Here is a 24611-nt window from a genome sequence, read left to right as displayed (position 1 = left end):
TTAAAATCCATAGATGTTTTTGCTTCCGTAGCTACGCAGCAGCTCTACGCGGAACCTTTAATTTGGAGGTAACGTTAACCGTTGTGAGACGGATCTGTTAGAAGGACGGAACCTAAACAGCCACGTAGTATAGGCAGGAGCACGTCTAAGGTTGGTGCTTAATTACTTTTTTATCATCTCTTCTAATCACCATACTAATAATTCACCATTTCACGTGACGACTGCTATGCAGAAGCGTGGTCGCGTGTCAGTGTCATGCATCAGTTGCTTTTAGATACCGTGCGATGTGGCTAAGTAGCTAAAAGGCTGATGCTAATGAGATCAGAGATTTCTAATAATAAACTCACTTTAACACTGTATCTCCAGTGGTTTTTCACTTTTTCTGTGCTGCTGGTTATTTATTATGATTGACGTGTTTGTTGCTGTGCTTTAATTTTCAGTTCATTGCACTGAAATAAGTGACAGTTAATCAAAAATGCTGTTGTCAGTCTGATCTGTCGATATGTGATATTATGACAAGGTTGATTTTAAAGTAATGACAGCTTTGTTTGCATGTCAGATGTCTGATAAGCGTCTTAAATCGCACTAGTCTATAGTTAGACTCGTGTTGAAGGTTAGTCTAATCCTCTAGCATTGTGTGAGACAGAAATCTCGATCCTCCACCATAATGACACTTAATGATGACACTTCATAATGCCTATCATGACACTTAGGACAACAACTAGGATAAAGCAAACTACAGTGCTGAAAAGTTTATATAAGGAAGAATATATGCATAAGTGTATATGAAGGATTATTCTGTTCAATCTCCTGCTGCTTTTATTTTCTCATGAAATAGTTTTCCTTGCCTATAACTCAGTATGAGTCATCATCACCACCTGTCAGCAATAATGTGTCCAATATTTATTATAAATATTGACAGATAAAGCATTCACTTCAGTGAGTGAATGGAGACTAAATAATTCATTTAATTTAAAGCAGATTTTTAGTTTATTTATTGAATTTTCTTCGCAGTAAGACAGATAACCTTTGTGTTGACAGCTGACTGTATTGACTAAAGCATATATTGGATATCATGGATGCATTAAGCACTACAGGAACTACTTTCCAATGGATTGGAAACCTAATAAATACAGAATTGCTTTAATATATTGCTTTTCTCCATAAGAGACTTGTATTACTGGTTTTATTATTTAACATTTTAATCTATATGAAGTGTTGAGCTATGGTTGGAGCGGACAGATGGTTTTAGAGGAATTAAGAGATATTATTAGCCCCCTTCGCACCAGGTAGTCATAGGTATTGTTATAGTTATAGGGTAGTTGAATGTCATGTCATCATTTCTATAAAAAAAAAGAGAAAATCAGAACATTCTAGTGATAATCTCATTTCTAAATGGAAATGTTGCTGGTTTGAAAGGTAATAGCGGGTTTAGATGTCTCAAGAATCAGTGTACTGTCATTTAAACCACTGTTGTTTGTACTAAGTTACAAGTGTGGTGAAATTTTCCCTCTTTCTTGCCCCAAATTGAGGTGGTATGAATTAGTGGGCTGGTATGTAAAAGGTTGTAGGTTAAAAAAAAGTCTAAGGGCACTTTATATAAACACATGACAAAGAAAAAATTAAACTAGTGCCACTTCCAGCAACAATAACAAAAGTATATCACTGGTCACTGTGATTTTGCCGAATAAGACAGTTCCTGGATCAGCATATTTTGTTGATTGTGAAACATTATTTCTGTCCAAAAATGTAGTCCTATCCCTACCCCTACATGACCCTACCCATAACTTATCCCTAAAATCAGAGGGAAATGATAAGTGAAAAACGCTGACGTAGAAGCATCTAACCCTGGTTGTAAGCCTAACCTTGACATAAACTGTAAACTTGTCCCTCAAATCTGATTGGTTGATTGGAATATTGTTCCAGGATCAGCAAAGATATTGATTCAGGAATATGTTGTGAATCACGTTCACTGTATATCACCATTGTGCCCTTGACCAAGACTGCTTTAACTGTGCAATGAATCTTGAACCCTTCTCACAGTATGGATGATTTTAAGTAATGTTTTCATTCCTCAGGTTCACCGAGGACTGAAGTCGTCTGCACCATCCAGGCCAGTCTCAACCAAAGTTTACCGAGCATGAAGTAAAGTTGAATTGCACTAGTGAGGCCCTGCTTATTTTTTAATGGATGCTAGAACAGCATCTGTATTTCAAGCGATATGGAAAATGGAAATAATTGGTCAATTGAGGCCATCCCTCAGCAGCTGAATGCACAACATCCAGACAGCAATACTGTAGAATCTCTGAAGTCGGAGAGATCACCCATAACAGAGAAAATCCCAAATGGTGAGTGTGGTTTTTTTTTTTTTTAAGATGAAATTTGATGGATGATGTTCTAAACTGGTGGTGACCCACAGGGGGCTGCAAGAGTATGTTAGGGGGTCCGTGGAAAAGTTCAGAGGAAAACAAAATAATTTTTTACTATTTAATTAATGCTTTTAATTTAAAATGACAGAGCCCCGCACATGACATGCAGGAAAAAAATAGTAGGCTAAATCGTGCGCACGATTTACTAATTTGTTCCCTCGATTTATAAATCGTGCGCTCAATTTACTTCTTGCATGTCATATGTGGGGCTCTGTGTATAAAATAAATAATAATAAAAATAAAGTATTTAAATAAATAAATAATAAAACAAAATTGATTTAAATAAAAAGGTTGATTTAAATAGCTAAATAATAAAACCACTATTAAATAAATAAATAAATAAGAAAAAATAGGCTACATCTAACAGTACAGTACTATAGTGAGTAGAAAAAAGCATAATGTAATGTAAAAGAAACGAAATATTTTTAATATATTTTATAGTATAAATTGGGTCTTTATAGTGTATAAAAATATACAATTTATACTCAAAATGTGAGCGTATTTAGGATTCACTGTTAAGCTTGTCTTATGAGAGTTGTTTGTTGTGTTCAGTTTATTCAAAACTTGGCAACATTTCTAAGTGAACATTTGCTGTTTACTGCGTCACTTGGCTTTGAGATGTTTTTTCTTCCCACTTTTCAATGCTATTTGTTGCCTTATTGAGAAGCATTTTTCTCTAGATATGTCCACAAACTTCCCCCTCAGTTCCCTGAACTGTCACTGTCGCTCGATTAGGCTGTTTGACTTGTTCTGCAAGACTTGCGCACAGGAGAACATTCAGGCTATGCTGGTCTCTAATTATGAAAGTTGTGAATGACCAAAAAGCACCAATCATAACCTCATAGATATAAACAGGCTAATTTAGGTCGTGCTTTGTACTTTAAATGTGCGTAAAGTAACATTTTACCCATAAGGAAAAGAATAATGCTTTGAACAAATATGTTCAAAATGATCTCGACATGTTGAGAAGATGGTCCCTCTTAATGCTGGACTATTCACTTTATCTTAGTAATAGATCTGTCTGTAGAATAAATGAATCACGGATGACAAATGTCTATGAATGGGCCATTGTCTACAGAATTGTTGGTAACAATCAGGTTCAATTTGTTAACATTTAGTTAAATGCATTAGTTAACATGAACTAACAATGAAAAATACTTCTAAATCATTTATGAGCATTCTTAGTTAATGTAAATTTCAACATTTACTAATACATAATTAAAATCAAAAGTTGTATCTTTTATTAATATTATTTAATGTACTTGAGCTAACATGAACTAACAATAATTAGTTGTATTTTTATTAACTAATTTACAAAGATAAATAAATACGGTAACAAATGTATGGCTCATTGTTAATGTTAGTCAATGCATTACTAATGGGACCTTATTGTAAAGTCTTACCAAATAGTTTTTGCGTGGAGGAGTGATATTTACTAAATGCTCTTTTGGGTAATATATATATTTTTTATTTTATTTTATCACATTTTTACTTAATTTTAATAACTTAGATGCAATAATTTTTGTGTTTATTTTTAGCAAGGCCTACAGTTGTTAAATGACCAGTCTAGGGTTGCGCGATATGCTCCATTTTCATATCGTCCTATCGTCAGCCTGTGAGATCGGCGATACACGATATTATCGTGAGGGGGCGGGGCTTACTTATTTGATTATTAACTTGCTTATTTACTCATCAATTTGCTTGTTTTATTACTTCGTTTTAAATGAGAATCTTTTTTTCTATTTTGCTAGCAAAGGTGGAGTGTTTATTAATAGGCTAAATCAGGTTATTTCCTGGTATAGTGAGGTAAAAAAAAGATCCTAATCATTCTTGTATCTGACTCGGAGTATTTCAACATGTCAGCGGGAAATTTACGGACACACATTATCCTCTCATGCCGTTACAGATCTGCAGCATTTTGACTGTTTGACGAGATGTGAACACGTTTTAATTTCTTGATTCAAGAAAGAGTCGGAGTCTGCGATATATGTCCTCCTACCAGTGCTCTCTCTGTCTGGATGCACTTCACATGCGCACCGCACTTCAATAACGCAGGTGTTTTAAATGCCAGGAGAAATCAGAGGCAAAAATCTAAAAGTCGATCGGTTATACGCCGACTTAAACTTATGACTTGACTCTGATAAAGGAAAACGGGTTAATGCGTTTACATGACCACATGCATTGTCAGTTTATTCAGCATAATCGAGTTAATAACGTGCATGTAAACGCGCTCAATCCCTGAAAACGAAAGCAGAAACGGACTGAGCTTTCGCTGCATTAACGGCGCGTTCTCTCAGAGTCGACGGTGGATAACGGTAGGCTACAGCAACTATCTTAATTTACTGGCTGAATATTTCTCTTGTGGACTTACATTATTGACAAAGAAAAAATTAGAAGAATATTTCTTGTTAAACAAGTTTGAAGTTGCTTGTGATTTTCACAGATGGCAGAGTTTCACAGATGCTTCGTGAACTAAAGACTTTTATTAGGCCTAGGCGGCCTATATCATTTTATTGATATTATTATTATAATTCATATTTTGTAATTGTATTGTTTTTAGTGTTATTCGTGTCATTAAATATTTTGTTAATGTGCTATGGAAACAAAATACTGACGAACAACGATGCCGCGTCTTCATCTAGGCTCTGTATAAAAATTATGCGTCTGTTAAAGCACTCTTGACAATTTGTGAATGGATCACCTTGCAATGAAATTTCGTTGTGGGATGTAGTTTTTGTTTTGTCTGTTTTAAAAACATTTTCTTTGAGGAGTCCTCATACGCGCGTGATATGGCGCAAGTGTGGTTATGTGGTGATGTCGTTATGAATTTAGGCAAGGCAAATATAATTGTAGTTCCTAATTAATTTAATAACTATACTAGCTTCATAATAATAATAACGATTTAATACATTAATGGAAAAACGAGCCAATTATCGTATTGATATCGTCAAAGGCATCTGCCATCGGCGATATCTCTGTCTATCGTCGATACACGATACTATCGTCTATCGGCACAACCCTAGACCAGTCAGTAATTTTATTTTTCTGTATAGTAATTAATGTGGTCCATAGAAGGCTAAGTACACATAACAGGTCAGACTGAACAATGAAAGTTGTAATGAACCAAAATATACATCATGATATGTCATTCTTGCTGATGCATGGTACACATTGGCCTGTAAAACACTAAAAACACCTGTAAACGTAACGCTGTTTGCTGAATCCCTTCTCTTTGTTGTAGGTCATGTCAAAGCAGAGCTGTTGCCAAACGGAGAGGCCGTGGTGGAGGGTCAGGAAGCTCACGGAGGCAGCACCCCACCTCTGGCAACTCCTTCCCCGGGCAGCCGCCTTGCCGACTCCCCCCTGAGTGCACAGCTGGATCCAGGTGTGGCCTCTTTCCATGACAGCCTAGAGAAGTCTGAGGCAGCTCTTGCAGAGGGCTCTATTCACAAGGGTGACGCATTGCAATCGCTCAGACTAAGTATTCCTATGCAGGAGACCGAATTGTGTAAGCATACGATATTGGATAACCCCCCGAATCACCCTCGTCCCTTCCTGTTGTGTTGTAATTCCCCCCAGTTTGGCTTTTGAGGCTGATTTAGGCTAACCCTCCCTGTTTCCTGTATCCTATTTTTGCCTGCTTCTCAGTTTTGGCTTGCAGAGAGATTTTAATGGGAATCTCTTCATTGCATAATGTCCTAATTAATTAATTAAAGGCTAATTAGTCCCTCCTGTGATTGTTGGTGATTTGATTTCTGACAATTCTGTGCAATACCGGGGTTGTTGTGCTTGTTGGTGATTCAGGAAAAGTTTAGCTTTCTGGGAACAACATAACAAGATGCACGTTGTCTTGCCAGTATTTAAGTCAGTTTGGCTTGGACGTGAAATATGGCTGAACTAATAACTAACTGACGCAGAAATTGAAGTGTGCTTTTCTCTTTTTCTAACTAAGGCAGATGGAATGGCTTATTTTGGGTTGCAGAGATCACATGGTGTTTGCTCTGCCAGGATGAGCATGAAGCTTCACTCTTAAAAGACTTGGGAGACATTTGAATGATTCTGGTTCCATTTCCACTTTACAATTCCCTTAATGATTCTAATTACTGATTCTTCTAGTAATTTTGCTGTGGAAAATGCTCAGCAGCCTGGTTATTATTAATTCTGGATTTTAACAGAGCAGTAATAACAAATCAGATTTTATTATACAGTTTAAGCAGAACTTTTAATTGCATTAAAACTAATAATAATGTGTGCATATAAGACACTCGCTCATCATCATCACAACTGTAAAAAGATGAGAAAGATGACTGTGCATATTGCGTTATTACAGAACCAGTAAGTTCTTGTATTTTTGTAAAAATGGAACCAGTTGTCAAAGCCATCCCTAGAAATAGCATTGTCAAACAAGCATTTTTCAGGATTGATGAGCTGTATTATCAGTCTCATAAAATCAGTAGCCTGTTGCATTCAATCCAATACAGCTTGGTTGACAATATCTGAACACCTGCCTATTTTTGTGTAGCAAGAGTTTTTGTGCATTTGTTGACTGTGTCTTTCTTGTAGCTTCAAAAGAGCCATCAGTGGAGATGGAAAATGAAGAAAAAATTCGCCAGGAAGCTCGCCGGCGTCTAGAGGAACAGCTCAAACAATACAGAGTACAGCGGCACACAGAGCGAGTGAGTCACTTTCAGTTTCTATGAAATGACTGATATTGAATTAAATTAATATTTTGGCAAAAAAAATTTAATTGGCATAATTTACTCACTCTCGTTACGTGTTGACTTTCCTTGTCTGCTATATTTCAAGTCTTCTGAAGGGGGGGAGGGGGGGGGAATTGGAATCAAACAGGATTGGAACAACATGAGGGTGGCCAAATCATTTGAGTAAATCATTTATTTAATATTAGCTATAGGTGGACTTGATGGACTTAATGTTAGACATAGATAAACAGTTCAGTGTTTGTCCAGTGTTTGCTGCTGTTTCCTGTTTTACATGTCTTATTATGTTTAATCATCATTTCTTTGTCTCGTTCAGACCAGGCGGTCCACTCCTAAGAGCCGCCTATTTAGCACTTTGGACCCAGAGCTCATGCTCCATCCCGAGGGTCTCCCAAGGGCCAATACTGTTGCCATGACTAAGGAATACTCTTTCCTGCGCACCAGCGTTCCTCGTGGTCCCAAACTGGGAAGTCTAGGAATCCCTTCCAGCAAGGAGAAGAAATCCAAATCATCTCGTTCCAGCAAGATCCACTCTCTCGCCGACTACAAAACTTCCGAATCTGACGATAAAAGCGCAGAAGCACCTGGTGGGGGAGTTTCTGTGTCTGCCGACTCATCGTTTAGCTCACTGCATTCCTCCATCAGCTCAGTTTCCACCATTTCGCAAATCAGCATCAGCTCTGAGACCAACACCCATTCGGAAACATCTCAGCTAATCAGAGACAACGTCTCTGAGGTGGATGGCAGTGAATCAGGTTTCAGAGCTGACGGCAATGACAGCGATAGCTCGTCCTATAGCAGTGTGTCTACTACAGGGATACATAGTATGTTAGCTGCAATAGCAAACAAGCCAAAGGCTCCATATACTGTTGAAGGGAGAGAGATTGCTCCAGAAGCCATGGGCCACTTTCCATCACTGCAGGAAGTCCTGCAGGCAGCCACTGAAGAGAGACACATGGAAGAGATGGAGCAGGACAGAGAGGGCAGCGTAGAGCCTCGCAGTCGCAGGGACAGCTTCTCCAGCAGGTATGGGCCCGCTATTTCCACCGGTTAGTCCATTCCCTAAATATTTTTAGACCTTTAGGTGAACATTATTATCTATCCTGAAACCAGCCCATTAAGCCTTCATGATTGAACTATGCGTTTTCAGTGTGTCATTTGGGAGTTCTGTGATGGGGACTCATGATGAGATGCTGCAAGTGCTGAAAGAGAAAATGAGGTTAGAAGGACAACTGGAGTCTCTTTCATCCGAGGCCAGTCAGGTGAGTTGGGACTAGGCATTTGTCCAATATTTGCTACCTGCTACCAACAGAATATAAGGCTACGTCTTTTTATTAGTGGTCAACTGATATGGATTTTTTTTAAATGTCTGATGCCCATATTTAGAGAGCAAATTGGTTTAAATATTTATAGTTATACGTTTTAAATATTTACAAAATTGTTGTGCATGTATGTATATATATATATATATATATATATACACACATACATCACACACACACTCACACACACAAAACTCATACACAACATTGCTGCAATATCACTAATATTTATTTTATATAATATTTTATTACACAAATATTTAATGTTTTCCTGTAATCCTAAAATAAAAACATTTACATTTTTTAATACAAATACAAAATAAAGTAATCACTGTAACAACAGCCACTCAGTCAAAGACAAAGTTTGGGGTCAATTTGATTTTTTTAAATGTATTTTAGAGAAGTTTCTGCATTTTATTTGAAAAAACTAAAAAAACTATACAAATATTAAATATTATTATAAGTTTAATTTAACGTTTTTTATTTTTATGTATTTATTTTATGTGATGTGTCAGTCTTCAGTGTCACAGGATCCTTTAGAAATCATTCTAATATGCTGATTTGGTGCTCAAGAAACATTTCTTATCAATGTTATCTTAATATCTTATTATAATCATTATATCATCATTTTTTCTTTTCAGAAATCTTAAAGTATATTATATGAAGTAAAAAAAAAAACAGCATTTATTTGAAATACAGTTTTATTGTAATATTATTTATAAATGTTCACTTTCACTTTTGATCAAATTAATACATCTTTGGTGAATAAAAGTATTAATTTCTTTAAAAAAAAATCTCACTCACCTCAAACCTTTGAACAGTAGTGTGCATATATACATGTTTATATATTTATTAATTGTTATAAATATACGTTAAAAGCATGGTTGAAACCACATGGATCATCTAAAACTGTACCTTCATTCCCAGGCTCTGAAAGAAAAAACGGAGCTCCAGGCACAGCTGGCTACAGTAAATGCTCAGTTGCAGGTCCAGGTGGAGCAAACCCAGGCCAGTCAGGAGAGGCAGAGCACCCTCACCTCTGAGGTCACCACGCTACGCTCCAAGTGCTCTACACTGGAGAAGGCTATGGTGGATCTCCAGGGCAATCTGGAGGGGAAGAACGCCAGCCTGGCCTCGCTGGGCAATGACCTGCAGCTGGCTGAAGAGCAGTACCAGAGGCTGATGGTCAAAGTGGAGGAGATGCAGCAGAACCTGAATACCAGGGACAACACAGGTGAGGAAAAAGTTGTAGATGTACATGTCAGGGTTCAGCTTGATCAGTTGGTATACTCAATATCAGTCTCAATGTGTAAACTTTACACAGATATTGAACTGAACTGAACTGAACCAACACTGAACTGACTTGAGTTGACTTGACTATCGTTACTCAGGGCGGTTAACATGGTGATAGCGCTTTTGCCCACTAGTACCAGTAGATTTTAGTACATTTAGTGTCCTGGGAACTATTTCAATCACTGTTAAAAAATGATCTAGTAACAAAATATTGGCCAAGGTGATTAATTGGCTTTTTCTGGTTTAAAAAACAAACAAACCTGTTGATAAACCCTTAACTGTATTCATTTGACTGGTCAACATAAGTGACCTTGAGCTTGGGAAAGGCACTTTAAAACTTATAATAATAATTATAAGTGAAAATATAATAAGTAAAATATTGAGTAAATGTATAGAAATATACATACTATTTATAATAATTGTAACATTATAATAATAATAATAATAGTATAAAAATCTTTACATACTAGGGGTTGATAGACATTTATTTGATTAAAGTCAACGTCGACTAGTCGCTGATGACATCATAAATGAACAAATAAGCCGAGCTGAAACTCGAATGCGGGTTGCCTTGTTCACAGCTATGGCATATGACACAGCGCTGCCCACAAGGCTATTGCTCCTACATAATAGCTTATTTTGATCAGTTCTTTTGTCTTTTGGTCGTCACGTTTCTCACAGATTTCGGCTCGTTCTAAATCAGATACAGAGAAAGAAGCACAGCAAAGATTACATTTATATGAATGCATTGGTGTGAGAGAGATTGCATGTGAATTAATTCTACCTGGCAATGTCTCTCTACTAATAGTGATGCTGTGGGTTTCAGTTACTAAGAAATATATGCTAGAACTTTTTAGTTTCTAAGCTATTTTATTGATAGATCACAGAACAGTGGCGACAATACATTTCTGTGCTACTTAATGTGCGAGTTACTGTCTGTAAGTGTGTTAGTTTAGAACCGCGATTAACTTGCGTGTACAATAAGCTGTTTAAAACGTGCATTCACCCTATCAATTTTGAGCATCCAGATGGTATAATCAAGCGTATCTTGTGGAGCGCTCTCGGAGTATGCATTTATTTGTCATTGATATTAATGGTTGGAAACGGAGTGTAAAAGTGGATTTCAAAGATTTCTTATCCTGTTGCGCCCTCTATAGGCCATGATCAGCAACTAGTTGATTTGAAGTTTAAAGCGTCATGGCAGAGCATTAAAGTCTGTCTGTGCAACCCCTATTACATAAATGTTCACATCTTTCTATACACCTTTGTTCAAATGTTTGGGGTCAGTGATTTTCTTTTTAAACAATTTAATACTTTTATTCAGCAAGGATGCATTCAATTGATCAAACGTGATGGTAAAGACATTTTTTAATGTTACAACATTTTTTTTATTTTTTTTATATAATTTCTGTTCTTTTGAACTTTCTATCCATCAAATTATCCTGAAAAAACTATTCCACAAAAATATTAAGCAGCACAACTGTTTTCAGCATTGATAATCATAAGAAATGTTTCTTGAGCACCACATCAGAATGATTTCTGAAGGATCATGTGACACTGAAGACTGGAGTAATGATGCTGAAATCCAGTTTTGCCATCACAGAAATAAATTACATTTTAAATATATTGAAATAGAAAACTTAAAATTGTAAATTGTACATTTTTACAATTTAAAATTGTAATAATATTTCACAATATTACTTTTTTTGACTGTATTTTTGTATAAATTTAGCTTTGGTGAGCAGCAGAGACTTAAAAAAAAAAACATTAAAAATTATTAACCCCAAACTTTTGAACAGTAGTGTATATAGCATATTTGGACACTCTCCATGTTGTTGCTTCAGTCCCTTCAGTTCGACTAGTCTGTGCAACCTCTATTACATACCATGTTCGTTGTTTTTCCACTTAGTCTCTGAGTTCCGGCAGCAGATGGGAGGCCTGCAGACACAGCTTCAGCGGGTCCAGAGCGAGAGGAACGCTCTGCAGAGCAGACTGAAGACCTCGCAGGCAGAAGTGGACTCCCTGCAGCAGCTCCGCATCTGGTACCAGCAGCAGCTGAGTATGGCACAGGAGGCACGTGTGCGACTGCAGGGAGAGATGGCAAACATGCAGGTATAATGTGCAAATTAGTATAAATTAGTTTTCCCATAACATGTATACTACCATTCTCAGTTTTGAGTCGGTAAGATTTTTTAAATCTTTTTGAAAGAAGTCTTATGGTCACCAAGATGGCATTTATTTGATCAACAATACAGTACAATTGTAAAGCATTATTACAAAATAGCTGTTTTCTATTAAAATGTATTTTTTTTCCTTTGGAGGCAAAGCTGAGTTTTCAGCATCATTACTCCAGTCACATGATCCTTCAGAAATCTTTCTATTATGCTAATTTTGGTGCTCAAGAAACATTTCTTGTTATTATCCATGTTGTAAACATTTGTGCTAAATTTGTTTTGCGGAAGAAAACATTATAAATGTCTTTATTGTAACTTTTGATCAATTCAATGCATCCTTGCTAAATAAAAGTATTCTTTTATTTAAAAAAACTTAAAACAACTTACTGAACCCAATCTTTTGAACGGTAGTATATGTATTCAAAATCAGAAAGTTTATCAGAAAGGTTCAGATGCAGAATGGCCGTCTTTAGTGTGCATTTGTTTGTATATTTACTTTCAGGCCGGTCAAATGACTCAGATTGGTGTGTTGGAAAATCTGAAGATGGAGAACGTTACTCTGTCTCACAAACTCACAGAGACGAACCATCGCTCTATAAAAGAGAAGGAACGGATTGCTGTACAACTACAGAGTATAGAGGTCTGGCACTATATTTTGTTTTTTACTTGAGTTAATAAACAATGAAAAAGTTGAAGAAGGAAGATGAAATTGATGAAATCTAAAAAGCATAAACAATAATAATAGATTGATTCTTATCCAGGCGGACATGTTGACTCAAGAAGCATCCATACATCAGATCCAGGAGGCAAAGACGATGGTGGAGGAAGATCTTCAGCACAAGCTGGAAGAGTTTGAGGAGGAGCGAGAGCATCTTCTCAAACTTGCTAATACAGCCTCAACACTAGAGAGAGAGCTAGAGCAGGTATCTAAACACCAGCATGCGCACACACACACACACACACACACACAGAGTTGTAGATTCAGTTGTAGTCACACACTGTGCAGTTCAAACCCATTAGCATTGTGCTCTTGAACAAGACCCTTAATCCAAGGTGGCTCCATGGGGGACATTCTTGTAATATGTTATTTTGAATATAAGAATTCCCTAATGATTTCAAGTCAAGTCACCTTTATTTATGCTTTATACAATGCAGCAGCTTTACAGTGATAAACAGGAAAGTATTGATCGATACAAACATTATTCAATTCAGCTGTAAAGCAGCTCTAAAAAGACAATAGTAAACCATCATTATTCAGTTGAAAGTAGTTCAATGTTGATTTAGTTTGGTACAATAACTGTGTAAAGTTCATCAGTTATGAAATGAGTTCAATTTATCTAAAAAGCAGCTCTGGAGAAAACAATGTCATCATCTAGCACAGTTCAGTTCTCATAGTGCCAGTGCATTCAAGTCAATAATATTACCGAATATAAAGGGTCCCCTACTAAGCAAGCCAAAAGGCGACAATGGCGACAGTTCTCCTCTGGCCAGACGAACCTACATGCTGTGGTTTAATTCCAGGCTTAATTCAATTACAAGTCAGATTGTGGATTGATTTAATTCAGAACATTTCATCCAGTTCCTTCCGCTTGAAGATCGGGATACATTACATCAGCATTTGGTGGGGAGGCCATAGGATTTGTGCAGGGGACTTCTCTGGTTCTCATGGTCTTTGCTGAGGATCTGTGCAGATGACAGTCTAGTCGACAAGGTCTTTGCAGGGGACCTGTCTCTACGGCTTGTTAACCAAATTTATGCAGACTAATGACTCAAACGACTCAACTTCTTCTCCATCCAGGTCAAACTCGTTCTCTCCCAAAAAGACGCCCAGCTGGAGTTGTTACAGCGTGAGCACCTAGAGCTGATGAAGCAGCTCACCACTACTCAGGACAACCTCCAAACCAAAGAACAGTCCCTTAATCAGCTGGAGGCCCGTTACCAGGAGCTCCAGGCCCAGCTGGAGGAGCTACAAACTGACGCCACAGCTAAAGAGGAAACCCTGCAGTATCTCCAAAATGAGAAAATAGTCCTGGAAGTGGCTCTGCAGGCAGCACGGGCAGATAAGAGCGAACTGGATGAAGGAGCAGAAAGGCTTGGAGAGGAAGTGCTGTTGGCCTCAGACACACTTGACCAGCTTAGACAGGAAGTGCAGGTTAAAGCAACCCAGGTGAGAGGTTTGAATCGGTGTGATGTGCTTTTTTGTAACTGGAATATTAGGATGGGTTCAGATTGCATCTTTTCCCTTTCTCTACAAGATTGAAGCTCTAAAGCAAGAGAATGGCACCCTCAAAAAACAAGCACAGAAACTGAAAGAGCAGTTCATGCAGCAAAAGGTAGGCGGCCCAAAGATCTGAGTTCCTTCAAAATGTACACTCCAAACATATTTAGATTTATTGAATTAAGATTTGTGTATTTGAATTGCATTTAAAATTGGGTTACACTTTATTTTAAGATGTCATAGTATGTAAATATATAATTACACTGTAACCGAGTAATATTAATTAACAACATGTACTTACCATAGGATTAGGATTTGGTTGAGGGTTAGTTGCATGTAATTATGCATAATTTACTGTTCTTACTATGGTAAGTGCATGTAACATATGTAACAAGGACACTGTAAAATAAAATGTCACCAAAAATTCTGTTCATTTGGATTACACTGTTTTAAACAAACTAATAAACATAAAGTGATGCATATTTGTCAGTCACACATAAATGAAACGGGTAAGATTTCTGCACTTAAAAATAAAAAATAAAATCATGGCATTGTTTATAATTTACCACTTGATTTATATATATTTTAATAATATTTTCAAAATGCATTTATTCAAATTGCTTAGAATCAGTATAAATCTGTTAATTGTAAAAACAATAAAATTCATTCAGTTAAAAAGGATACATGTTAAAATATAGCTAGCTGTGGAACAAGCAATATTCAATTAGTTAAAATGTATGAGACTGAAACAAATTGGATTTATTGATGATAAATATATCTAAAACTGTTTGTGTATTTAAAACGTATTCAGTTTATTAGTTCTATTATAGAAATCTTATCTGTTTCTTACTGGTATGACTGAGAAATATGCCTTGTTTGTTGCCGGATAAGACTAAGTTGTGAGGAGGTTTTAACACAACAAAATAGTCAAATGGGTTTTGGCAGAAGTGTCCTTAATCTACTGTACTCTTCTTGCAGGTGATGGTCGAAGCTTACCGGAGAGACGCCAGCTCCAAAGACCAGTTGATCTCTGAGTTGAAGGCTTCTAAAAAGCGTCTGGTGGCGGAGGTGAAGGACCTGAAGCAGGAGCTGTTAAGAATGGAGGGAGAAAAGAAGAGTGCAGAGCAGGAACAGGATCGCCTTCAGAAGGAAGTGGAGAGAGTCCAGCAGCAGATGAACAGCCTGGAAGCCCATTTACAGTCCGTACAGACAGAGAGAGACCAACTTGACTCTCAGCTGCAGGTACATACCCACTGCATTACTAAGATCATCTCGGTTGCAAGGATACAGACTTTTTCCTACGTAGAGACAGAGCGTCATGCGTCAAAATCTGAAAAGAACCTGAAGCAATTCAACCCTCTCCATTGACTTTGTATTGCGTTAAGCTGCCTCCTTGTCATTTATGACTTATAACAAAAAACAGAACAATGTCTAAAAGCTGCTATGTGACAAGGGTGTACATCAAGCCAAAATAGAATAGAACTAAGTTTTTATAAGCGTTTATAAGTGTTTAAGGACACAAAAGTGGATTCAGGCAATAGAGACAGAGCGCAATGTGTCATATTACTCTGAGAACTAAGCCCACTGGAGGGGAACGTAATCCGCAACAGGATATGCTAAATTTTTAAAAAAAATCATTATTTTTAACCATGTCAAAGGATTATTTCACCACCCTATGTATTACTGCACACGTAGGCATACTGACTGAGTCAGGATCCCACAATTTACCCATTCTTCCTGCTGATGCTTTACATCTTATTGCCTGTATCCACTTTTGTCTCCTTAAAGGCTGTCTTTTACGTTTCGGTAGCTTATAAAAACTTAGTTCTGGGTTTTTTCAGCTTGTTTGCTGTACACCCTATCACAGCAGCTTTTAGGAATTGTTCTGTTTTTTGTTAGAAGCAAGAAATGACAAGGAGGCAGCGTCACGCAATACAAAGTCAATGGACAGGGTTGGATTGCGCTGGGGGTGGGGCCTAACTGCTCTCTATCTCTATACACCTTTGTTGAAATGTTTGGGCTCAGTGATTATATTTAAAAAAAATTAATACTTTTATTCAGCAAGTAAGCATTTAATTGATCAAATGTGATGGTAAAGACGTTTATAATGTTACTTTTTTTTTATTTTTATAATTGCTGTTCTTTTGAACATTCTATTCATTAAATAATCCTGAAAACATTTATCAGTTTTTACAAAAATATTAAGCAGCACAACTGTTTTTAGCATTGGTAATAATAAGAAATGTTTCTTTAACACCCACATCATATCAGAAGGATTTCTGAAGGATCATGTGACACTGAAGACTGGAGTAAGGATGGTGAAATTCCAGTTTTGCCATCACAGGAATACATTTCATTCTAAATATATTAAAATAGAAAACGGTAAATTGTAAATAATTTAAAAAAAAAAATCGTTAAATTGTAATAATATTTCACAATGTTACTGTTTTTACTGTATTTTTGTATAAATGTAGCCTTGGTGAGCAGCAGAGACTTAAAAATAAATAATAAAAAAACATTATTACCAACCCCAAACTTGAACAGTATTGTATATAGCATATTTTGACACTCTCTATGTTGTTGCTTCAGTCTCTTCAGTTTGACCAGAACCATCTGGCATCCGTGACCGAAGAGAATGAAAATCTGAGGAAGAGGATTGAACAAATGCAAGATGAAGCCAAGACGTGAGTCACAATCACACCGCCTCTTCTGCCATAAGGGTTTCCATAGTGATAGTTTTGCTGCTCAGTCGTTGACATCACTGATATGTGATGTGACATATAGACAATAGTGCCAAAGTGTTCCACCAGTTGTACGTGTTTGCTTATGATCTTGCGTCTCAAGATTAAAGCATGAGGGTTTGGGATTTATTCTTCCTATTTCATCTATTTATTAAACAAATTAAAAATGACCCTGAATGTTTAGAAGAACATATGATGGTGAAGTAGACCAAAAATGTAATGCACCTGCTCTTTCCTCTTCCAGGGCTATCTCAGAGCAGAAGGTGAGGATGAAGCGTTTGGGCACAGATTTGACCAGTGCACAGAAAGATATGAAGGCCAAGCATAAGGCCTATGAGAATGCAGTTGGCATTCTGAGCCGCAGGCTACAGGAAGCTCTCGCCGCCAAAGAGACAGCTGAGGTTGAACTTGACAAACTCAAAGCTCAGGTTTCAGAGGGAGGAAATAGCCAGGAATTTCAGGTAAACTGGTACATTTATTTTACATTTACATTTATGCATTTGGCAGACGCTTTTATCCAAAGTGACTTGCATTGCATTTCAAGGTACACATTTACATTCTTATCAGTTCTTGCTTTCCCTGGGAATCGAACCCATGACCTTGGTGTTGCAAGCACCAACGCTCTACTGTTTGAGCTACATGAAGGCTCTAGTGATGGATTATAATGCTTTCACTGTTAAAAACTTGAAGTATTGCAGTGGTGCTGTGAGTAACTATAAGTGGATCTTATTTTCTAATAACTGATTTATGTGTATTTTTGTCATTGCTTCAGGCCAAGGTGGAGTCCCTGCAGAGAGAGCTGGAGGCAGTGAGCCAGAGTAAAGCCATGCTGGAGAAAGAGCTACAGGAGGTCATCAACCTCACCAGCACTGAGCTGGAGGAATATCAGGAGAAAGTGATGGAACTGGAAGACGAGGTGAGCGCAAACTTATTCTTAATGGCTTAATATATAGCAAACCTGTATGGTTTGGTAACAATTAACATGTTTACATGCACATCATTTTCTCAGGTCAGAAAATTGTAGATAATCTTTTTTTCTGAAAAAGATTTTTGCTTGCTGAATTAATGCTACTGTTTAAAAGTTTGGAGTCGGCAAGATTTTGTTTTTGAAAGAAGTCTCTTATGCTCAACAAGGCTTCATTTATTTGATCAAAAACACAGTAAATTATAATTTTTTTTTGAACAATTATTACATTTTAAAATGATTTTCTTTTTTAATATATTTTAAAGTGTAATTTTCAGCTTCCATTACTCCAGTTTTCAGTGTTACATGATCCTTCAGAAATCATTTTGGTCAATCAAATGTGTCCTTGCTGAATAAAAAATTTAAATAAATCTTACTGGCCCTAAACCTTTTAATGGCATTGTACATGTATGTGTATCCCCACTATTCTCTTGTGATATTAGAGATGGTTACTCAGTTAATTCATAGTATTTCGGCTCAATCATTTAATCAACTCTTAAGTTGTACACTGTACACTGATTTGCTCATTTCTTTTAACGTTTGTAAAAAAAAAAAAAAAAAGGTGTCCTCCTTGCTCCATATTTCACTGATAGCTTTTATTTAGTTAAAATACCAGTAATATTATGTATTTTTTAAGTGAGTTTTCCATAATGGACAGTCCATTGCAATTTGTGAAAGAAGTGGTGTTATCAAAATGTAAGAAATGTTTTTTCACTTTTTTTTGGCACAGCTCCAAGAGTCACGAAATTTTAAAAAGAGAATTCGCCGCCTGGAAGATGCTAATAAGAAGCTTACGCTTGAGCTAGAGCATGAGAAAGGGAAACTCTCCGGGCTTGGAAAGTCCCACAGTGCATTGCGGGAACATGCCAATATTCTAGAGGCTGCACTGGCAAAGAGAGAAGCAGATCTTGTCCAGCTCAACTTGCAGGTGTGATGCGACGTGTCATGTCATCATTGACAATGCATTAATCAGTGGAATTGAATAGTTTTTTACAATTTTTTGTTTTGTTTTGTTTAAAAATCTCTGTAATCTTTCACTCCAGGTTCAGGCAGTATTAAAGCGTAAAGAAGAGGAGGACCAGCAGATGAGACAGTTGGTGCAAACGCTGCAGACTGCTCTGGAGAAGGAGAAAATAAAAGTCAAGGATCTGACAGAGCAGGTTAATATATGGTTTAACATCTGCATAGCATTTTCAGTTCCTCTTGAGAACTCCCGAAGGCTTTAGTTTATTTTCTTTTGTGCATGTGTGTGACCTGTGTGTTTGTACGCTTTGTTCAGGTGGCGGAGGCCAAGCTGGAGGCAGCCCATAACCGCAGGCATTACAGGGCAGCCATGCTGGAGCTCAGCGAGATCAAGAAAGATCTGCAGGCCAAAGAGGAGCTTGTCAAAGCCCTGCAGAAAGAGGCTAAGACGCTTGCGTAAGTTTTCCAGACACTCTGGGTTATAGTATCACAGCTGCCTCGGAAAACTCATGATATAGAACTGCTGCCACACATCAAGACATCTTTATGAGGTCCAGTTTTCCTAGAGTGATGTACTGATGGTTGTAAGATATGTGAAGAACCGTAAACGCAGCGATGGAGATCAATACCTGATTGCTTAATGAACAGATTCAGATGTGTGTGACTTCTCATATTGTGGTGGTGTCTTTTGTGAATTTTTCTCTCCTTCTCTCTGACAGAGCTCAAGATGAGAAGCACTCCGAGGAGGTTTCTCATTTCCAGGAGGAATTAGCTGATGCTCATGCTCAACTCCAGATCCTTCAAAAACAACTTGATGATGAGCTCAACAAACAACCCCTCACTAACCAAGAGGTACAGTGTGGCTTTGTTGCAAAAGCTTACCTCTCTGTTTGAAACTTCAATATATCACTGTTATGCCTTAAAATGCTGTCTGGGTAGGCAGGTTGCAAGGTTTCAGAACCTAGGTTTGAGTTAATGTAAATCAGTTGGACACTGACAGACATTTTAACAACAAGTTTTAACAACATGACAGACCTAACAGAAGTTAGTTTCATTCATGGCTTTGAAATCTATACTGATCTTTTTATATATGTATCTGTATGGAGAAAAACAAATGAAAAAATACTTCACTACGTATTTATCACACTGTATTCCTGTCTCTTTGCAGGTGGAGGATCTGAAGTGGGAGGTGGAGCAGAGGCAGCGGGAGATCGAGACACAAAAACAGCAGCTGGAGATGGTGGAACAGTGTCACCATAGAGAGATGGACACCCTGCAGGACATGCTACAGGTGCGATGCTTTGTTCAGCACTTTCAGTCAGTCAGTTACTGTTGTGAAAAATGTTTATTTTTTTATTTTTTTCCCTGAATTCTGGGCTGTTTTTTGTTTGATGTGATGTGTAGAGGATAAAGGTGGAGCTGGAGATGGTGCAGGAGGATCTCAACGGCACACGGAAGGATAAATTCATGCTGCAGGCTAAAGTGGGAGAGCTGAGGAGCAGCATGAAGACTGTTCTTCAGCAGAACAACCAGCTCAAACAGGACCTCAAAAACAGCAGGCTCAGAAAGGTAAGACTAATGCTCATTTTAATAAAAAAATTAGACTGGATGAAGGTTTGTAATATGTACAGGTAAGTGTGTAATGGAATATTTTCTCTCAATATTTGTGTTCCCACACCAGCGGATGGATCTAAAGGGGGAATCGACCCCAGTGACGCCAGTAAAAATCCCAGACTGCCCTGTTCCTGCTTCACTTTTGGACGAACTGTTGAAACCCTCAACATCCGTCAATAAAGAACCTCTCAATAATCTCCACAACTGTCTGAGACAGCTAAAGTAAGACTTGCACACATCATACCATAGCTTTCTATGTGAAAACTAGAGGAGAGTGTGCACCTTGTAACACTGTCCCACTATTACGACAAACTATGTTGGCAAAGATATGACAGATTATAGCCAGATATGACCTCGCTACTGCAACACGAATCGCCGCAGATGAGCTGCTCTTCAGAAAGCCAATGCGCAAACTGACGCAAATGAAACGCGCTCAACACACAATCATCTTTATTAAAAATAGTGAGACTAAATGATCTTAATAGTGCTGATGCCGCTTTCCCTCCTATTGCGGTCTTTGATCTTGAAATTAGCTGATGATAAATAAAATGCAGCTCTTGCTTTTATTGACATGAACTCTGTTAAATTTGCATATAGCGTGGGAATTGAAGAACGCTGTGACCCTGGACCACAAAACCAGTCACATGGGTCAATTTTTTTATTTATTGAGATTTATACATCATATGAAAGCAGAATAAATAAGCTCTCCATTGATGTATGGTTTGTTAGGATATGACACTATTTGGCCGAGATACAACTATTTGAAAATCTGGAATCTGAGGGTGCAAAAAAATTGAAACATTGAGAAAATCGCCTTTAAATTTGTGCATTTATGTTCGCAATTGTGCTGCATTCACTCACAAAAATAAATGTTTTATATATCTACGGTAGGAAATTTACAAAATATCTTCATGGAACATGATCTTTACTTAATATCCTAATGATTTTTGGCATAAAAGAAAAGTCTATAATTTTTACCCATACAATGTATTGTTGGCTATTGCCATATATATATATATATATATATATATATATATATATATATATATATATATATATATACAAAATATATTTGTATTGACAAATTGTTTGTTTATTTTGACTTTTTTTTAAAAATGGGTCTGAAGGCCTAAAAAATTCTTAGCTGAATTTTAAGCTGTCATAGTCGTGACACAAGACCACATATTTATACCCGATGTTTAAAATGAATGTGAACAAAAGAAGAAATAATTCGATTTTGAACCCCTAGTGCAATTACACAAAACCTGCTCTCTCTTGCCTCCCTTTTCCACATATTTCATATAATAAAGCTACCACAATCACATAACAGATTGCCTTCTCCTTCTTTCTCACTCCCATGATGGTCATTTCTTGTAGGCAGGAGATGGACAGCCTTCAGAAGCAGATGGAGGAACACACGGTCACAGTGACGTCATTAGCCAGCGCAGAGGAGGAGCTCCAAAAACTAGGGTTCAATGACAATATCAGCAACGATTCGTCTAATAAAGAAGAGAATGATGAGAGACCGGGGGAAATGCAGCCCTCGTAATACACAAAGAATCCTTAGACACCGAGGAGAGAGTTCGCTTTTATCTTCACGGGCACTTTTCTTTGTTTATTTTCTTTAATCAACTGCCAACATTTGGCTTTATCCTTACCTAACCAAGAGTGTTTGGGTATAACAAAGTGTTTCTTTATACCACAGCTTTATTTTTGGGGAGTCATTTTGGCGTTGTAATTACTTTTATCACTATTTATTTTCAGTTTGACGTATAGTGAAACCTCTCTCTCTCTCTCTCTCTCTCTCTCTCTCTCTCTCTCTCTCTCTCTCTCTCTCTCTCTCTCTCTCTCTCTCTCTCTCTCTCTCTCTCTCTCTCTCTCTCTCTCTCTCTCTCTCTCTCTCTCTCTCTCTCTCTCTCTCTCTCTCTCTCTCTCTCTCTCTCTCTCTCTCTCTCTCTCTCTCTCTCTCTCTCTCTCTCTCTCTCTCTCTCTCTCTCTCTCTCTCTCTCTCTCTCTCTCTCTCTCTCTCTCTCTCTCTCTCTCTCTCAGCAGTCACCCACCTGACGTTCAGCTTTGATTTAGTTTTCTTTCTTATCTCATTAGAGGTGCAGAAAGAGGTTTGTCAGTGCTACTGTAGGCTGCAAACAGCACAGTCTACAGCAAACATCCAGGGACTCCAGTGTTATAGTAACTAGTGACCTATTGACCTAACTGGTCATGTAGGTGTATACTCTACATATCCGTCTGGTGGTAGTTCTCACTTCCTGCATGGAGAATTCAGCAGCTGAACTGTTCTTCCATTCCTCTGTGCCTGTGAATGAGCTGACCTCTCATTCCATCACTGGACAGATGCCTGATCTAGAGCTGTTCCCTGCAATATAATGCAAATACTATGAAAAACAAAACAATACAAGGCCCCATATCAAGCATTTTAAAGCACAGATCAGCCAGGAATGTTTTGTTTTTCCAAAAAACAGATTTTAAATCAGCATTCTTAGTTTTTCCAGGCCTCAAATCAAGTCTAGAGCGATGCCAACTTAACGTCTATGTGTTCTCTGCACTGTGTTCTGCGTTACCCAATTTAGGACCACTGTTTTGTAACACACCTTGAGGTTGCGCTTACAATATTATACTTCACATCACAGCCTCTTTCTGATTCAAACTCAGGACCTGAAGCCCCAGGAATGTAAGTGTGAGACTGGGGAAATAGTGGCCCTTTTTGTACAGGGTAATATCTCATACATCAGGTCATCCAATATCAGCTAATATCTGTTTTTTGTCTGTGGTTTGCAGATGTGAGATCCCATAGAAAAGGTCTTGATAACAGCTGTCAAAGTTTGACTAGTTCTCTTTAGGGCTGCGCCTTAAAATTGATCAAATATGGAAACCTTTAAATACTACTAAAAATGTATAGCTTGAATGAACCTATAAATAAATATTTCTGTCTGAGAGATCTTGGGAAATAATGTAAAATAGGTTGAATGTGCTCTTGAAAGCGGTGTGGAGTGTGTTGTATGTATATTTATAATATATATGAAAGGTGTTGTCTTATATTGCACAATTGATAAAAGAAAACAAGCTTACTGACTTTCAGGTATGGACAGATGTAAAATATTACTTTTTGATGGAGAGATCTTGCCTTTTTTTGTTTTGTTTTTGTTTTTGTTTTTTTGCCAGTGTCGATACTATGTTCATTTATATAAAAAACATTTTTGCATCCCAAAATTCTCATGGATAGTTTGTCATTACAGCCTTAATTATTGGAGATGTATGCAAATATATTTTGAATAATGTATCTTAATTAGGTGTAATATTTTTTTCTTTCCCCTGATGTGTTCATTTCACAAACTCCATCTGTCGGTTGGTTATGTGGAGCTGAACTTAAATTTGTAATTGGCTTGAACTGTTTTAAATGTGTTCTGAGATAATGACATTGATCTCTATGTACGGTGATAACCTTAATACTGCTTTAAATGACATAATGGGAAATGAAGCTTTACACGCTAACATGTACATTTATATTCAAATGATTAATACATACGCATTCAGCAAAAGGGAGGAGACGGTTTTTAATTCACTGACAACATAATGTGTGTTAATTACTGTACTGACTAAAAGCACGAGTTTCTGTTCAATGTTTACAAAAAAAAGTTTGACTTTTAATTATTTGCTTGCTAAGCATTTTTATGGGATGTACCATATTGAGTGTAAAATATAAATCATTCTGTAAAATGATCACATCTTGTCTTCTGTTCCTATATAGTGTTACTTGGAGTGGTATTTTATATGTTATGAAAAAGTACAGGAAACACAATTAGATTCCAAATCTATATTATATTATTACAGCAGATATAATTTACAAATTGTCAGTAACTGCCTACTGTTGCTTCAAGAAATTCTTTTTTGTTTGATTTAATCGTTAAAATGCAATATCTACAGATCTTGAGATAATATTTTAAATACTGGCCTATTTGATATGACTTGCTACCATATTCTTCGTATTATTGTTGCAGTATAGCTATGCATTGTAGAGTCTGGGAAGTATGCAAATGTCCATTAATAACTCATAATTAATTTCATAATTAATATTATTTCCGCCACGGAATAAAATAACAATAATAAACGTAACTGCGGATTTTTTTTACCTCACAATTCTGACTTTATTTTTAAATTGC

At 37.1% G+C, this 24611-nt stretch overlaps 1 protein-coding gene across 2 annotated transcripts; it reads left to right on the top strand.

Moving 5' to 3' along the window:
- The first annotated feature begins 68 nt into the window (after positions 1–68).
- Positions 69–24171, top strand: golga3 (golgin A3). 2 transcript variants are annotated; one of them, XM_084114464.1, is made up of 24 exons: positions 69–150; positions 2079–2348; positions 5671–5814; positions 6993–7105; positions 7464–8173; positions 8298–8409; positions 9397–9703; positions 11672–11874; positions 12439–12576; positions 12698–12859; positions 13735–14103; positions 14192–14269; positions 15133–15396; positions 16744–16838; positions 17140–17356; positions 17668–17811; positions 18590–18787; positions 18903–19019; positions 19139–19278; positions 19542–19674; positions 19991–20113; positions 20227–20391; positions 20504–20658; positions 21814–24171. In XM_084114464.1, the coding sequence occupies exons 2-24, from the start codon at positions 2222–2224 to the stop codon at positions 21983–21985; spliced, it is 4386 nt and encodes a 1461-aa protein (XP_083970590.1). In that variant the 5' UTR covers positions 69–150; positions 2079–2221; the 3' UTR covers positions 21986–24171. The 2 variants fall into 2 exon arrangements, with proteins under 2 accessions (XP_083970590.1, XP_083970589.1); XM_084114463.1 differs by having other exon boundaries at positions 5671–5937.
- Positions 24172–24611: the final 440 nt, after the last annotated feature.

This window comes from Abramis brama, assembly GCF_963993115.1.
Source record: "Abramis brama genome assembly, chromosome: 5".
Lineage (NCBI taxonomy): Eukaryota > Metazoa > Chordata > Actinopteri > Cypriniformes > Leuciscidae > Abramis > Abramis brama.
The sequence above is the reverse complement of the archived record's forward strand: the minus strand, read 5'-3'. Positions and strand labels throughout refer to the sequence as shown.

Excerpts from the sequence above, each read along its gene's own strand:
- golga3 (XM_084114463.1), top strand. The coding sequence starts at position 2,222 with ATGGAAAATGGAAATAATTGGTCAATTGAGGCCATCCCTCAGCAGCTG. Across the intron at positions 14,104-14,191 it reads TGCAGGTTAAAGCAACCCAG|ATTGAAGCTCTAAAGCAAGA; the intron begins GTGAGAGGTTTG and ends TTTCTCTACAAG. Across the intron at positions 19,675-19,990 it reads AACCCCTCACTAACCAAGAG|GTGGAGGATCTGAAGTGGGA; the intron begins GTACAGTGTGGC and ends GTCTCTTTGCAG.